The 18,440-nt window shown below is 41.4% G+C and overlaps 1 protein-coding gene across 3 annotated transcripts in view; it reads right to left on the minus strand.

Annotated features, from left to right (window-relative positions):
- The window catches only part of LOC143183749 (uncharacterized), a 108,021-nt gene that overhangs the window by 3,338 nt on the left and 86,243 nt on the right, over nt 1-18,440 (minus strand). For all 3 annotated transcript variants that reach the window (XM_076385443.1, XM_076385442.1, XM_076385441.1), the window contains exon 4: nt 5,311-5,381. In XM_076385443.1, coding sequence (XP_076241558.1) covers nt 5,311-5,381 — 71 coding nt within the window. The remainder of the gene's footprint in view (nt 1-5,310; nt 5,382-18,440) is intronic.

The raw sequence follows: 18,440 nt of genomic DNA on the forward strand, positions 1-18,440 counted from the left end.
AAAATTAAAAGTAATTGGAAGCTAATAATATTCCTGTACAGATTTTTAAATAATAGTGGGATCGATTTTATGTCACTGTCACTCTCCTAAACACTTGGTATAGTGAAGGTACCCAAGTTTTCATTAAATTTCCTCCCATGTGAAGAATCCTCCACTGCTTAATGAGTGAATGAGAATTGAAAATCTTGAAAACGTTAGGACGATTCCGAGCACCTAAGACAGGCGTCGATTAAATTCCCCGTACCTCGAAAGTAGTGTGCTTAATTATACTTACTGGATCATTAAAACCGCCTCTCGTTGCTATGCCACGGAACAAATGATCGTGGTTCACGCTATTACAGTGCGAACGCGGGGATCGTTCCCTTGGAAGAAAATAATTGGAATGATCCTGCTTACGTACGGGGAAACTTCCCTGAAAGAGGGTAGATCCTGGAGGAACGTGACTATAATTTAACAGATTGTTATGAAAAATCAGTGACACGTAAAAAAGCGTTCCATCGTAGGTGCATCCCATCGATAATATCCAACGATCAAATATTCCATGTAAAATCAGGACGAAAGCGTCGTTCGCGTATTTATCGAACAGAATCCAGTTATTTCGATCTCCAAACAATTCTCTTTCAGCTGATTTTCATTAATTTAAAAAACAATCGGCGCGTCACGATATTCCGTTAATTAATCGAACACGCGAGTGCGTCTCAATGCAAGTTCATGGAATATCCATTTATAGAAGCTCATAATACGCGATGCATAATCGTGCTCCCATGAAATTATTTTCTCGACATCAAGGATTTTAACCAGCAACGTCGAAATCACGAAGCAGAGTCGCTCGATCGAGGGGGAGCTCGGAAAGTCCGTGAGTTAAAAGCTTTTTCGCCCACAAGCTCGAGACTTTCCGACTGTTACCGACCATAAACGTCTACGAAAAGCAAGCTGAGCTTTTAGAAGGTGTTCTGTAACCTGAAACCATCGTTGGCGAACGTCTCGAGCCTTAGCGCGCACCCCTGTGTTTGCTCGAAAAGGATTCTTCGTTCGCAAGTGGAGCTGGACTGGATTCAACGATTTGCTCGAAGCTTGTAGAAGTTTATTCGTTACACCTGTTCGTGCAGTACCTCTGACTGCCCCTTCTGTACCTTTGTTGAGAAAATAGCTACTGTGGAGGATTCTTTGGAATCTTGGAGATCACAAGTTTCTGTTGGGCTTCTTGTTACAGACGTGAAGCAAGGAGCACTTACTAGTCCTTTTGGGAGCAGTACTACTGTGATGAATGATAACATGATACCTAAAAGTTGAAGTTTCTCAAGGAAAATAGAAGTGGTCTTTGCATAAGATTTAGGAACTGTATTATTTTTATCTACATTCTTCTACTTACAATTAGTTGAGATAATTTGCTTAGATTTCGAACAAGAAAAAAGAAACTTTATCCTATGAGTGACAGATATTATGTACTGTAGAGCAGATATAGTTAAAAAATTTAAATTATTCAGTTCTGCATTTTTACTTTGCAATTAACTGAGTAAATATCTCCAAGCACTTAAGTAATTTAATTCTATCCTTCTAGCTTCAAAAAAATTTAATTCGTTAAACATTTAATGTCAAAGATTAAATTTCCTTCCTGAAGACTCTTCATTTCCACTTTGAAGAGAGGCAAATCCATCTCAACGAATTTCCCAAGTTTTTCCACGCTTCAATTTAAGATCCCTGGCAGAGCATATTTAAAGTCCCAACAATGATTCTCGCGAGAAGCCAGAAGTTCCTGCCCTTAAGAAGAACGCGGGATAAAAGTCCCCGTCAGTGAGCAACGCGCAGAGTTAATATTTGGTCGACCAGTCAGAGTTTAAGTCGTCGTGCCACCAAGTTTTTGGTGTTGATTAAAGTTTCATGAGAGCGGCCGCGATCCCGTGGCACGTCGCTGGACAAGTCCGATTAAAGTGGACGTGCCAGGGACACATCGGGAGGAAAGCTTGTCCCAAACAGCAGTTTGTACGGATAACGAAAGTTTAGCGAGGGGTAGTTCTAGGATTTCTGGCACGGAAGCCTCGCGAAATTTACTCGTCAACGATTTTTCGCTGAGCAAACAGCTTATGATCTCATCAAGAAATGAAAAAGATGATATCTATTTGAAATCTACAATGCTCCAAAAATACGACTAGGCTAGAAATAAATTTCTCTCTCTATTGATCGAGAATAACAAAAATAGAGTTACTATCGGGGATTAAAGACTAATTCAATATTAATTAAACTTAAAACGTAGTTATACTGTTACTGTCAGATTTTAGATTTCTATTAATGGTATATTTTTACTTGAAATATTCTGTGGTTATAGTCTCAACAAAAACTATTCTGAAATAATATTTCTATAACCATAGGGGTATTTCTCTCTCTAAAAATTCATCAATTTTTATTTTCACGAATGCCAAAAGCAAGTCCGCAAGAGAACGTCAGACAAAACGATGGACAGGATATGGCAGAGAGATGAAATGCTGGGAGATAACGAGTGGAAACCCGATTCGACGTATCGTGTACGCGTCTAGACCCAAGTCCAGAGCTTCTCCCTTGGGAAACATATCCAGTCGGCTCTCGTATTTCCAGGAGCACGCGAACTTTCCATGAGTCTTTCAGCGCTGATAAATAGCACGATGGAGAGGACAAGTTAACACCAGACTTTTCTTGGGGAATTTCTGTCGCGCTTTAAGCGCGAACTGAATTCCCCATAGAACCTGAGAAAGTACTGCTCGAAGTTCTCTGTTATGGAATACCTAGTAATGGAGACCGCGTATTACATTAATTAAATTGCTCTCTAGTCAACCAGATTGTAAAACGAAATTATTGCAGGTTAACAAAATCGTACATGTACCTACTGATAAGGGCAAAAAAAAACCATGACATCAATCAAAAATATTTTTACAACCCACAGTCTCACCCAAGTACGTACACAGATGAACCTTCTTCTTTAATAAATAAGTCTGTCAGTTTCCAGTGTTAATTTCAATGCGACATCTTCAAGGGTAATATATTTTTATAACCACTGTCCAGTGAACATCAATTGCTTCGAAATGAATCTATTCGCGGATAAACGAGGAGCCAGCGGCGAAATATAAACGCTAGCCGGTAAACACTTTATCCTGCAACCTAATTACCGTGAATGCGACTGATTGATCGATTCAATTCGCCACGGCGAGATACCCGGAAATTCAATGTCTGTGTCACCACGGTATCGAGATCCTCGCGAGATGCCTGCAAATTACATTCGGTCTTGTGTACATGGTACACGGAACGTCGTGTGTAGACACAGATACAGGTGTATTAAACACCTATAGACGCGTCAGGCTCGTCGCTTCGAGTGTGCAATAAACGAAAATAAATAAAATGAGCAGTGTAAATGAAGGGAGCGTCGACGAAGGTTCCCTCGTTGGAAATATCAGCGATTCTTCTTCGTTTTTCCGCCGCTCGTTCGCCGTGACGGAAGTATAATAAAAAGAGAAAAAGAATTCCGATTTTTATGTTAGACAACTATTTCCGCTTGAATTTTGTCTCTGGTAGGAGTTTCTGCATTATATTTTTAGCTTTAATATAAAGCTTTTTTCCTATGGATGTAACAAGAGCTTTTGTAATTGTAAATACTTTAGAAAGTTAGAAAATAAAGAGATGTTATGAGAAAATTATTGTATAATAATTGTATTAACTTTTTATGCGAGACAGTCTCATTCGAACATATATATTTGCGAATTTTATGAAGTGGTAATCGAACAGTCGATTCAAGTAGTAATATCGACGATATCGTATACATGAATATTTTTTAAGCTTTTATTAACATATTTATCACAATGAAACTAATATAGAACAGTTATGCTATCATCTGAACTACCTTATATTCATTCAAGCAATTTCGAAACTTTATTATCCCTCTTTTCGAACGAGGACCATTCATTTCAGTAGTAATATCAACGATTACCGACACAATATCGATCTCGATAAAAATCATGTACTTTCCAGTATAATACCGAGGAAAAATGGTAACCAATATCGCGGGGACGCTGTGCCTTCATTTCCACCTGTGCTAAACGTCCCTTTTTTTAAAAACGTGTCCTTCCATTCCCTTTCCAGTCCCAAGTAATTTCCACTCATACAGAGTATCATGTACGTAATCGAATGAAAATGCTTCGCTTTTACTCGTTAATTCCCCACGTATCTCTACACCCCGGTATGGAAACCGAAATCAGCTGCCGCTAACGAGTAGGATCCATTTGTCCTGCGACTAATTAACTTAATTCATAACGCGGTCACGTTTCGCGCGGCCGATTTCGGAACGCTCCTCGCGGATTTGAACACACAAACCTCTTCTGCGTGTAAAACGGGATAATTAAATGTGTCGCTACGCCCGCTGGACAATGACATGCGCACTGCGATCCGCTTTACTGGTGATTAATATCGAACGATCCAGGTAAAGCGATCCCCTCGACAAAGCGACCGACGCTCCAGGCTAATGACTCCATTTTTATCGGCACTCTGACGCGTTCGAATTTTGTACGTTTCACTGTAGCTAACTATCGAGATGTAACGCAAATTTCCCACCCCGTCTCGGCGATATCGGCTTATCGATTTCATTTTCCTGGGAATATACGAGTCAAGGTAACAAGGCGAGAACTGCAGCGAGAATTTCCCGCGATTATTGTTATATTCGATTGTTAATCAAAATATTCGACCACGGAGTTTAATTGGAAACAAAGTTGAACTTTATCAACGAATTCAATTAAATTCCTGGTTAAATTCATAATCGGACCTCCTCTCGGGCTGTAGATAAACGTCGTCGAGACCGTCTGATAGAACTCCAAGAACAGGAAATGTTGAAACTGTACTATAGTGGCTGACTTAGAAATGGTGACCGACTCAGTAGATGATATTTTGAAGAGCTGCTTTTGCAGGATTCAGAATTGATTGACAGTAGAAATAAAATAATAATTTTTTAATATCTGTAGTCTCTCCCATGTGAACTAATTCACTTGATTTCAATTGAATCCTCCTATACACTTACATATTATTCCCCACTCCATCGACAAGCAACCCTAAACCCCCCTACCCTTTCCAAAGTTTCCGAACAGCGCGCTTCTCCCTCGTCTGACTTCAGAATGCCCTTCCGTACTTTCGCCATGGGACAAACATTAATTCCAAAACAGACAGCGTGCGTCTACGTGCCGTGCAGCTAGAATCCCGCCCATAAAGTGATACACGCGCACAGGTGGAACGCAATCCGCGATAACAGTTACGTCTAAGTGGAACAAGTGGAACTGCGTTCTGAATTGTACTCACCGGCAAGGACTCAGGAGTGTGGTCCAGCACGTATATGTTGTTCGTGTATCCATATAACATCGTGTCCAGATCTGAAATCCAAGGAGCGAGGAGAACATTAAATTGGATCTAACCGTCAGCGACACGGTGGAATACTAACGCTATGCATAGTTAGCCAGCTTCGCCGCCTGAATGTTTCAATTATGCCCGAGCTATATCGAGGCTTCTTATCGAAGCTTCTATCCGCTGTCTTGGACTAGGCATCGGTGGGGAAATTGAACAGCGCGCTCGTGAATCGTTTGGGAACGTTTCTATTAGTGGAACTGTGAAATATGGCAGACGGGGCTGTGAAATATGATGGACAGCGTTTGTGTTCGCGAATTTTGGTAACTGTGATTTAGAGTGAAGCTGTTGTGCCTTGCAAAGTGTAAGATATGGGATCTCCTCATTTTGGTTATTGAGTTGTAATTGTAATTATTATTATGTTTTAAATTTTTCTCAGAATCCAATTTAGTCGCTACAGTGAAATTGATTTCTCTTTTAATGTTCAAATAACTATCGGGACCCTCAACTAGCGTTAAGGTTATTTTTCTTAAGTCTTTAACGAACTTTCTCACCCTAGACACTCGTCGAGGAAGAATCGATCGATGGGAAAATATGATTAAATTACAGAGTAGGCTCCTCTGAAGTTCGAAACCTCATTCGCGACTAAAACTATTATTGATACAAATGTTTCCAGTGAACAATAGATTCACAAACGCAACATATACAGACTCATGAAGGAAATGGAGGCGTTCTGAGCAATCACCCTCGAGTACCACTTCAGTTTGAAATGAAACTGAGACAGGTGAAAAGAGAGATAGCGCGAGGCATAAACATCCATGAAAGAAAAGCCATTTTGTATCGATGCATCGAGAATATACGGTTCTAATACCTGCCAGGGAACGCCTACAAACATCGATATATCAGAGCTGGTGAACGAAGAGGTCGATTTATGTGCTGAAATCTCAGGCTGAGCTCAGGGAACGGAACAATTTTTCAGAATTATTGCCCGGCATGTGGCTATCTGTCGATGGTCAAGAGCCACTTTGGCCTCGATCGCGATTCATTTCCATGCGAAATGTCCTTTATTCACCGACCATCCCTCTCCTCGGCCGCATTTCACGTGCCGTGTGCAGGGAGACGCCTATTCGCTGAAGAATCAATCAGATTGGAAGGTCATTCGGCCATGCGTGGTCTAGAGCTCGACATTTTCGTTTTTGGGGATCGACCACAGCTCAAGTATCGGAAGTACCACTTGGACTTCATATTGGTCACTGACGATTTCAAGAGAAATTCTCTCTGAAGCGTGAGAGATGGATTTATGGGTTCGTTTGGCCTTATTTATTTTGAATGTTCTTTAATATTCATTTATATAATAGCTACTGAAAGTGGAGAGGCAGTCTGTGTTTCCCTATACTAAAATCCACGAAATGCATCTTTCAGATGCTGGGTTTATCCTGCTTTGTCTGTCTGACTAGATGAAGATTCATTTACTAGTTCGAGTAGGATATGTCCTACGCTGCTTGTCTTGCCAGTTGCTGTAGCATTCTACTTGGCTAACCATGTCCTGCGCTGTTCTACTTAGCTGACTACGAGTTACAGCAGCGTAGCTGTTTGACCAGATAACGATTCATTGCGCGTGTCCCACAATACCATAGATCACTGACCGTCTGACTAAACCAAAAGCTATTCTGCTTGTCATGGATTTTCTTGTTTCGTTTGGTTAGCTTCCAAACTGTTTCACTATATCTATATCTCTTTCTATATCTACTTTATTACAAGACATTTACTTCAAGAAATCCCAAAATTAATTGCTGAAACTTCCTCCAGGTTGAAACTTTCTGATCTATCAAAATGTTCGCTCGGTGAAAAGTTGAACTATTTCGTTTCATGGAAGAAATCATGAGTGTGATTATTCGATGCACTCTACTATTAAACGATGGCCACGCTGCGTATTTTGCTAAAAACTTTTCGATGCAGCAGCCCGTGTTACGGAGGATCAGTTTCCGGTCAGCTAATTCCGGCGGCAGATTTCGTCCAGGCTCGGCACAACCCAGCCGGAAATAACGAATGAATTTATCCCGGCGACTGTTCTGCGCCAATGGCGTTCACCAAATGCAGACGTACACACAGTGTAACGTTATTACCCAGCCTGGCCACGGTCGCGTTCCCTCTACACGCTTGGTATCCGTTTCATTTCCGTGACGACCGTTAATTATCGTTTCGGGATCCACACGGTCTTCGCTTTAATACACAGATTCCCGTTCAGATCGCGCGCAATCCGAATTCGTTATGATAAATTGCCAGCCCGTCGAATAAGCTCGTCGTTCACCAAACTGACAAACGAAGGCTTAGACATGGTATGGTCTTTGACTAAAACTGCACTGCGTTACAAATTTGGAAGGAAGTTAGTTAACAGTATTTTTTAAATATTTTTGAGAAGTATTGAAAAGGATTTTATCTTCTTTTCTTAATGTTTTCTTCATTAATTTGAAATGAAAAGTTTGCCTTTTAATGCTTCATTTCCTGTGGAGATAATCTGTGTAAGTTTCTAGGGCCTTTAATAAGGTTGCGCAGGAGATCGTGGTCGGGGATGCAGGTAAATGGTGCATGAATGTCTGCCGGTAGATTTCCTTTGATCGAAAGCGTGTCTTCTGATCGAAGACGGATTCGTGGCTCCAGAAAACCAACACGAGCGATCACAGGCTCAATAACATTCGGGTTCAGTCGGCCGTTGAGCTCGTGCACCGTGAATGTATCGCAGGAACTTCGTGTAACGCTGTGCCAAGCTTGATAAATCGTCCTCTATTGCGCAGCAGACGACGAATATATTCGGCGGAAGCCAATTCACCGTATGCTTGTGCACCTGTTAGACGTGGACAAATATTTTCAGCCCCTAAAGCGACTTATAGCGATAGAATAGGGATGGGATATTGAAATCCTTGCTTCTTAGCGAGAGATTCTTTAAACGCCAGTAGAAAGGGCGTTAGTAGTCAGACGTAAGTAGTTCTTATGTATTCAGCCTCATACTGTCCACAATTATATTTTCTCATTCTTTTTGATGAGAAATTCTTATTTCCAATATCGTCTATCATTTTATTTCTCTAAAATAGTATCTTGAATTTATTCTGTAGGATCGCATACAGTATTTTTTAAATATGACGATCATTTCATAAATTTTAAGTCTACAGACGCGCTCAATAGACACCGATTTTAGTGGCCACAGTATTTTTCAGAGTATCACATAAAGTTTGGAACAATCCTATCTCTTTTCCTGTCGATCAACCTTCCGGCGCATTCATCTTAGTATCTGCGTTTCCGTATCTATTGGTACAGAAAGAAAACCAAAAGGGCGGTACATCAGACCTCGAGGATTTATTGCTAATTACTTTTCTATGCTGACCTATTCGCCTCATCCCCTTGTCCCCGTCTGCGTGGATTTATCGCCATTATTTTTCCCTCCCCAGCGACTGGTGACCGAAATATATACGAATGTCCGAACAATCGCGATATGACACGTAAATGGGATTTATCGCGACGAATTGCTACGCGCTGTGGCATTTCATGCTTGCGAAAAGAGGTATCGGGAAGTTTATACAGCGCATTGTGTAATAAAAAAATGCATCACAAGCGGAATTTATCAGGACAATTGTCACTTGCAAATTGTCGTCAGTCAGAGGTAAAAATGGCTCAATTGACAAGGTGTTTTTTATTATATTTCGATGGTATAATCGTAGATATAATTCAATTTGAGGAACTATCAAATTTTACTTATTGTTAGATTGGAAAATGTATTAATATTGAAAATAGAAGTGTAGTCAAAGCGCCTGGAGGATATAGGATGTGCGACAACAGGTGTCAGAAATTTATAGGGATCATTCTGTATGCGCAAATAGAATGAAATATCAAGATTAGCAAAATTAACTTGAAGACTTATTCTAATGTCTATGTACGTTAGCCAGGTCAGGCGCCGCGGTGCTAGTAGAACAAGGCAGTTATAGCCAGACATGCCACACGAGCACTATATGGGTTCTTCCAATAATTAATGTCCCTAATTTCAGCATTTCACGAATGATTGTTCCGCAGACAGACCAATTCATCGAATGAATTGTCACTCTAATAGTAAGAACCCATTCACCTGGTTCAAATATCAGTCTCTACGTCACGTGTTCCTAATGGCAATAATGTTACTCCTTAATGGATTAATGAGCGCTCAACCGCATGGCGATTCGAAGCTTTAATTACTTCTCCACAGATTACACATAGCCTTCGTGTCCAATAAAGATTAGGGGGAAGTTTGAATCGTTCCAACCTCAACCAACCTAAGTAAAATTGCCAAAATGAGTTTGCAGTAGGAGACGTCAGTAAAAACGAGAAGAAATCGTTTTATAATATGACAAGTTAATGGACTTTGCCATTTCTCTGCAAGTAAACAATATACTCGCGGTTTATCTTGCTACTAGCAATCCAGCTTGTAATTCCCTCCTGTAGATGCAAATTTTATGCACTTGGGCGACTCGCTTAAGTTTTACGTCCGCATGTTAATTGGTTCCACTAGTGAGAAAAGTTCGCGACGCTGTCCGAAACTTCAGAGCTTTTTCCTCGTCCTTATAACTTCTCCTTTGAATAACGTTGCACCTCACTGAACCAAATTCACGTTTTTAATGTAATTTATGGAAAGTCAGAAGGATCGGACGAAGCTTGCGAGTTATATATTATTTTTCATGCAGAGCTTAAGGATTCGTCGTATTTCTTCGCCATGGGTAGTCAGAACCGTGGGAACTGGCTACGCTACTCTCATAATTTTTAATTAAACCGTGTGTTTTACGAAGTCATTTTCAAGGTAGCAACATAAAGTCGCTAATACTAAAAAATTTGTTTGAAAATGAACAGATTTAACAAAACTACGCTCCAATTAGCAGGGTGTGATAAAGTTTCTTAACTGCGCTCACATTTTGCCATGTTAAAGACTGAACTATGAAAACTGTTATAAAATTAAAAAGAATCGTGGAAAAAGTTTTACGCATTCAGAAAGTTAGCACTTGCATCAGTCAAACAATCTATTCCATCACAAATCAAATTATTGGTGAAGTTTTTTTACTCACCTACACACTGGTTTTAATTAAAAAACTATGGAGAACAGTCATCTCAAATACGAAACTATTTCATGGTGAAAGTTTCTTCAATACTATGATAGAAGCAATATATCGCGTAATCCTACTATAAGAGATAATTTAATGTAAATAAATTCCCCAATATTTCACTGAAGCAATTTCCTGAACCCCTATTAGGTTACTTGTGCTACAACTACACGAAGTGTTTTACACATAGAACACACAGTACCAGATAAGCAAAGTTATCATTGCTCCACAACAATTAAGGACTAAGTAAACTTCCGCTGTGGTATTACTGATCCCAAGTACTATCATTACTGTGACTGGAGGCCATCGTTTGAAATGGAACGAAACACATGAACGCCAGTGACGGTTCGGGCAAAGTTTGCGCGCAGCGCATCCTAACGAAGCGTGGATCGAGGAAATCAGGCTTGTCATCGGCGCATACGTCGCTGTGTCGATGCAATTTCCATGCAATCAAATGGCAAACACTGCGGCGCCGCGGCGCCGATGGCTGCTACGTCGCTGCGGACCGTTTCCGCGAGCTCTGGTAGTTCCATATGCAAATTGCGCGCCACGACCTAGCACGTCGTGCAGCGAAATCGAATCAATATTGCATTAGGGAGGCCGGATGCTACCGCGATCCGTGCACGGCCCTCTACTCTACTGAATAAATTATGCCAAAGCGCGGTGCCGCTTTCTGACAACACGTATCTCGGCTCCGTGTCGCCAACCGGTTGCCCAATGGTTCTCTGTTCGGGAGGGTGACTTAGAACTAGGTTAAAGGGGCACTTTTTAGGGGGTGTTTCAAGCTGAGGCAAGGCAGGCACCCTTGGACTGGCATTTGCTGGTCATTTGGCACTAATTTACGCGGTTATCGATGGTAGAGGTCTTTGATGTTAACCATATCGCTGTGGATGACATATATGTATGTACAGACGGATCATTTGATTTTGGCTGAATATGTACATATGTAAATTGTTCTCACCTAGGTACGTGTCAACTCTCCATTGCTATGTACCATGTATCAGAGTCACGTAGTAATTTGATGGGCATTAATCTCAGGATCTTGTTACATGGTGATTTACATATCTGTGATGGAATAACACATGCTAAGGTGTGGTTGCTTCGTGGTCGTATCGAGATTTTGTAATGGGAGCTGAAAGCTAACCTATAACGATGTTTAGCTAAATGCAGGAAACGTTTAGCTAAGAGGGGGACAATGGGGCTGCCCAATTGTCAAGGCTGGCTAAGATCTGAGGGGATCGAAGATAGCTAGAGACTATGACAGCGGATTAAAGCACCCCTCAGAGAATAACAGAGAACCGACAGGATGATATGAACTCTCAGACGGGAATGAGGAATTCATTGATCTCATGAGAGCGCCTATAACATTATGATCAAGACACAGAATATCGTGTGGATAAGATTTGCAATTCGCCGAAGTCGCAGTATTAATAAAACAAAACGAAATTTGGTATTCCGATTGGAAGCATTCAACTTCTTAAGTAACGTTTGAGACGTTTCACACTACAGAACTACCCTACTGCTGCGGTCTACCGAAGTCAACATACTAAGGGCTCCTCCCTGTGTCCTGAACTGAGGACTGTTCTCTGTGTCCTGAACCGAGAACTCAACGTCAGAACTTTAACTCACAGCCCTAGCAACCGCTGCAGTCGACAATCGTGATCCCATTCCACCACTGTTCCTCGACAAGAGTCTGACCAAATGAAGGAAGATGGTTCCGCTATTTGACATCGGTAGGAACGATGGATCGGCCAGAGTGGGGAGTGAAATCAACCGAGGTTCCTGAATACTACGAATCCCGCTTCGGTTTGAGGGCAAATACACCGAGGGCCACTTGGCTGACGCTAAATAATTCATAGAACTGGTCGAACGTCTACACAGAGACGGAGTACTGCCAATAGCCATTGAACCGTTCATCACAGACTATTGATTGGACTAGAGAGCCTTCTCTCTCTGATCCTTGTCACTCCCTCTAGCCAACTTCCTGTAACCGAACGCAATCAGCCGACGCATGACGTTTGCCAATCGCTAACAGAACCCTGGGTATCTGAAGAACTTTGAGACACCGAGTAGACCTAGTCAGTCCAAATGAATGAATAATTCATGGAATGTTCAACGCTGCGTTCCTCGTTTCGAGAGTCATCAACGATACACTCGGGCTCTAGTGTATGAGATTCTCCGACATTCTGTTGGTAGAAAAGTGGACAGGGTTATGAGCTCTTTAGTTTGAATTTTGAATATTTGAATTGTTACATGGGCAAAAGGATTGTGGAATAGTGAAATATAACTTCAAGAGCAATTGTTCTTTACTTTAATATCTATTTCTTTTAAATAAATGACCTTTTCTTTATGAAGCTTCCTGTATCCATAAGGCCAATGGACATGGTTCAATAAATCTGTCATCTGAACTTGTTCATCATCTTCTAATTTCCCATTATAGTACTTCCAGCAGTTCAAACTAGAGGAAGAAGATGAATCTCCAAAGAAAACTGATATGTCGCTCCAATGCTTGACCTATTCTACTTATCTCTGCGCAGGCTGTCCAAACGCCCAGCATTGCTACTACTTTTCGTTACTTCCTTTCTTCTGACATCAGTGAATGATCTAAGACCTTTTTACCCATCTCAAAAACAAGACTCTGTAATACTTTCATCCCCTTTTCCTCTAACCACCCCCTTCAGTAGAACGTTGAACGTTGAATGGAAACGCTCTCGTATTCAACTCGAAGTCTCCTTGTTACTGAAGTGCGTGCTATAAATCACCGCCAGCAATAAAGTCTATATTGACGTAATAAGCTCTTGCTTTTGCGATTGTACGCCTGTGTGACCGATCTTTTATTAACGAGGTCAGCCTTCCTGTCTTCGTTCCAGACGCTGCATAATCGTGACCCGCCTCCCTCCGACGCTTTATTCTTCATTATTCTTTTGCTGACGTCGGCCGTTGGGCAATAACGTGAGGAAATAGGGGTAAATTTCTCCCTTACCCGAAAGAGTTAAAAAGAGATGGGATTCCATCGTAGAGGTGAGCCCCACCACCGTGGAAAAAGTTCAAGAAGCAGACCTAGCAAAGCCACAGACTAACTTCTAACAAGGCAGACTCCTTCTTGCATGAAGTTACCACAGAATCTGGCTCACTGAGAAGTGCTGGCTAATTGGATTCTGTTATCGCATTGCTTTGCTACTAGGAGATACGATTTTTCTTTGAACCACTGATGGAGTTCTCACCTGGCAAAGTGATAAGTCACAATCACAAGGTCCTGCTGATTTAATCGTAGTTCATTAGTGAGTCTTAATGCCATCGGGTCGAAACTCATTTCGAATCAAAAAACTCGGTCTGCTCTCTTTCGCTCTGCAGACGTCAGTCCTTAGGTAAACGAAGAACTTTTATTTCTTCGGCAAGTAGAAGGCTGCAATTAAACTTTTATTCTCCTTGGAAATTGTAAAAGTTGTACTAGATGGTTCGATGGAATAAATGAATTAAAACGGGTGTTCGAAGTGTGTTCTTCGATACCTCTTTGATTGAATGATAAATAATTATTAGAGGTGAGCTTCTTGAGCGAAGTGTTAAAGTCAAAGGGAGATGAGTTAAAAATTCGGATATAATTTTTATTTATAATGGCTTCATTCCATTTTTGCATTTTTATAGGAATTATGGGAAAATTGCGGTGAAGAGAGATGATTTGGTACGGACTGGGACTTTTACTAAAAAAAATATGACGCGACATAAATTTTGAAGTTTGCAGCATCACCATTTCAAATACCTTTTGATATATATATTACCTATAAAACTTCTCTGTACTATTCCGCTCCACCTTTTACTGCTACCTGACTTATTCTCAATTCTATAGTCCTATTATGAGTCATGCTTTACATCAAACCCAAGCCACTTTACGAACCATATATCACAAATTTTATCCTTGAATCCCTTTCAGAAAAAGGCTCGTACAATACCTTGCTGTGAATATCAAGGAGCTCATACCAGAATACAACGCAAAATAGTGATCCTATAAGGTACGCGTGCCTAACCAGTGATAGCCTTCTCTACTGGACATCATAAAAAATTCCTCCCACTGTAATATTTTCTGTTTCAAGAGAGATTCTCTATTTCCAGTTTACTAAGAACTAAATTTATCTATTCACAAAGCGACACGAATCTTTCATGTCCTCAAATTCCAAAGGAAAATCCCGTCACCCATCTATCATCCTGTATATTGAAAATACTGTACTCAGGATAAAAATTCTTTCACTTCTCCTTACCCTGATCAAAATACGCTTTTGTTCTCTCACAAAAGGGCAGAATGAATGATTCTTCGTTTCATTGATTGAAAGCGTCACGGCATTTTTAAAGATTTTTTCTGATTGTCAGTCGACGAGTAAGGGGAAAAAAGCATCGGATATCCGACCGATATCGTTCCAACCGTGTCCAAAAACCGAGTTGCGCGTCCCGCGGGACCCGACCTCCGCTGGATCCTAACGCGAGATTTCCATTTTCCGGCTATAAATCAAAGTGTCGTCGACTCGAACGAACGTTAGCTCACTTTTTCCCACCCACATATCCCCCGAACTCTTGCACTGTCTTCCACGCCCGCGAAAAGGTAAATAACGATCGTTCGAAATACGTAAGCGCCGTGGTTGACATTAAAAATCTTGATCTTAAAAAGTTTCCCACCCTTGCTGCACCCCTTCCTCTTTTGTCCCCTTTCCACGCCCACGTCGAATCCCTGGCCGCGGGGCATGGTGAAAACTTGGGTAATTACGTGGAATTAAACTCCTTAAAATTTATAAGGGGTGGGGGCTAGTTTGACATACCGAAAGGGTGGGAAATAGGGGGGACACGGAGCATCCTTTGGATATTTGTTGCCTCGTTAACCACGCGCTCGTGCCCCGTTATCGTTGGTTCAGAGTCTAATTTTCGGGGAGTTGCTTCCCTGAACGATTCGAATGCTGGAGCAGTGCAAAATGCAGGTGGTGGATACGTAGTACGAGTGTATTTTATGAAAGAATTATTAGAGAGCAAGTAAAATATTCGATCACATTGTTGGCTGTTAGAGTTAATAATGCAGCACAGGCAGCACCGTTCCTTTTTTATTAAAAAAGGTACTAGATATGGATTATAAAAAATTGAAATTGTAAAAATTTTTTGCCAAGCATTTACAAATCCCTTTGAGTTTCATCAATAAGAAATATCTATAATGAAACGATTAAAATTCACGAGTTCTCCCTCCGGCGAGTTTTTGATACGAATTTCGATTGGAAAGGTGGAAATATCGATGATCATCGATGGTAACCGGCCCTGTTGATGATAATACGACAGGTTTGAAGCGTGGTACGATGCAAACTATCTCTTTCAATATTTATTCGACTGGCCAATCCAATCACGCGACTGTAATACGTATCGACCATAATTTATCGGTAATAATTGACAAATCCGATTAGTACTTGCATCGTCTGCCGTTTTCGTTCCCTCCTCACAGGGTATTATCCCATATTGATTACAGACGAGTAATGAACTGTTCGTTCCAATTATGTTCGCTTGAATATAGAGGAAAGAGCCGAACCCAACGGGCATTTGTAATAGAGGTAAATCGGATCGTTTTCTCAGCGAGGAGCCAAGGCATTAAGGAAGCGAGGACGAATGATAATTGCCTTCGATAACTGTCCTGGAACGCTGGTATTAAGCTAATCGAAGAGTATTAGAAAAATATATAGAATGGTTTAGTACTATCATCAGTATAATATACGTACAGTACCTCTGGAAAATGGAAGAGAAAAGTTATCCCAGTTACAGTGATTACTGGCTAAGAATTACTCAGAACCAGTAACTAAAAGCAGAACTACGTTAATAGACGCTAATTTATGTGACCAACTTTAGAAGGGTACACTCAATCTCGTGGAAAGCGTCATGTTAATAAATTCCTATTTGCTTACACAAATCAGTTTCTCAAATTCCAACGTGAATCACCATCCCCTAACCCAACTCTGAACCACATTCTCCCAGAAATCGAGAAAATCTAGTAAAGCAACTTCTCGTCTGATCAATACCATCTTATACTACTAGTACTCTCAATAACCAAATCACCCAAGCGTTCCTCACAACAGTACAATCATTTCTCAGAAATCTTCTTCTAAGGATATCTCACAAAAGCCTCTTTCCATGGTAAAAGATCGAAGGTCGAGATACCAACGATAACTACACACCCCTGAATGGCTATCGGTCACGGATCGAACTTCCTTTGCCAAGGATCTCAGGAAAGGGAAATGACGGAACCGAAAGGGATGACGGAGTGAGGGTTCAGGCTATTTCAGGAAGCCGTAGTGATTACGCTTCGGTCGCCAATGAGAGCTTATCTCGCCGCTTTGCAAAGAAGTGTCTATATATACGTAGCCATTACTGGCCGCGCGGTGGCAGCAACCCCTCCCGCCTTCGCCCCTTGGACCGAGCCCGCGACTAAACTCCGTCAACCTCGGTAAGTTATTACGTCGTGAAAATAAGGAGAAAATTGGAAAGCGGTTTAGCCGTGAAAGTGGTGTCAATTACTGTCGGTGTTCTCGATACGGTCGAGGGTTAGAATTTACACCCTCCTGCAGCTGGTTCGACAGCGTCAAAGGAACGCTGGCTCCCCGGCACATTTAGCTTCGAGCGGACACTGTGAACCTGTACACGTAAATCAGGCTAACAGGGTCACGGTTTGCATAATTAATGCACCAGTGAAGGAGGGCAACAAAGTGGTACACTCTTTTTCGTCTGTGATATTGATTGAGATAAGTTTGGCCGAGGTGATAAGTTTCGTGAAAAAGTTGGCGGACACGTAACAGCGTCCTGTGTTGCAAGATTGATGTCAGGAGTTACCAGCAGTGTAGAACATCACGTGTGACCAATACTGGCCCTTTCTACTAACTCTGAGTTAGTTACGGGTTACTTTGGGACTTGCGGATTTTTCTTGTTACTCGTGAAGTTGGAAGATAAAGATCTCTTGTTTTTTGGAGTTTTTACAACTAGTTTTAAGTATCAGTAGCGAGGTCCAAGATTTATTTTTCGGGTATTTTTAATGCTACAGTTTGATTACCTATATTGCAACGTCACTGAAGTTCTCTATATCAAAGTACTCATTCAGCACTAAATAAAAGGTAGCGTTAATTACACGAAAAATCGATCGTACGACAATGGATTCGACGATACAAAGGAACACCAAAATTGACGGCTCATCGTGACGATAAAACCCAGGCTCGCTATAGTTGACGTAGCGCGAAGTCCTACCGTCTATCACCGCAGGAAAGCGATGCCTCATCGAGATAAAAAGACCCGTCCATTGGCTCCGTTACAAGTAGGCCTGCGGCGATAATGATGCCAGCAGGAAGAGAGGAATCGGTTCATCGATCGAGCTTCCTTCCTTTCGTCTACCAACTTCGCTTTGTGGGGACAAAAGCGAAGGAACTGGGACAGACTCGCTCGAAACAGGACCATTTTGGCCACTGACACGATCATGACGATTGTTCCGTCAATAATTTGGCTTTCGACGCCAGTGAAATGATTCAGATGGCTGAGAAAGAGCGTGAAATGGAGAACAAAGCAATCCCAAAAATGACCGCGTGGGAAAATGGCACCTGTTGTCCCCTGGAATAAGCAGATGCTATTCATTGGGGACCAAGTCTTTCGTCGACGTCGGTCAATCGCGGTTTCCAGCATGATCGACCGTCAATTTCACCCACTGGTTTACAGCTTCCCCCTGCGTTTGGCTTTTCACGTGATGGATGAATAGGAATTCTGTGTGCTAAGGACAGGTGGCTGGGTTTTCGATTGGAAATGGAAGGAACAATAGCTTTTCAGGAAAGTGGATTTACGGAGGGTGAAAGTTTCTTGAAATTCTTGTATAATCAGTTTGGGGTGCGTAATTCATTGATTATCGTGTGACATATATGAGGATAGTGTTATTTACATGAAGTAAAATTCGACGATACATGGAGCCCA

This window comes from Calliopsis andreniformis, chromosome 9 (genome assembly GCF_051401765.1).
Source record: "Calliopsis andreniformis isolate RMS-2024a chromosome 9, iyCalAndr_principal, whole genome shotgun sequence".
Classification (NCBI taxonomy): domain Eukaryota; kingdom Metazoa; phylum Arthropoda; class Insecta; order Hymenoptera; family Andrenidae; genus Calliopsis; species Calliopsis andreniformis.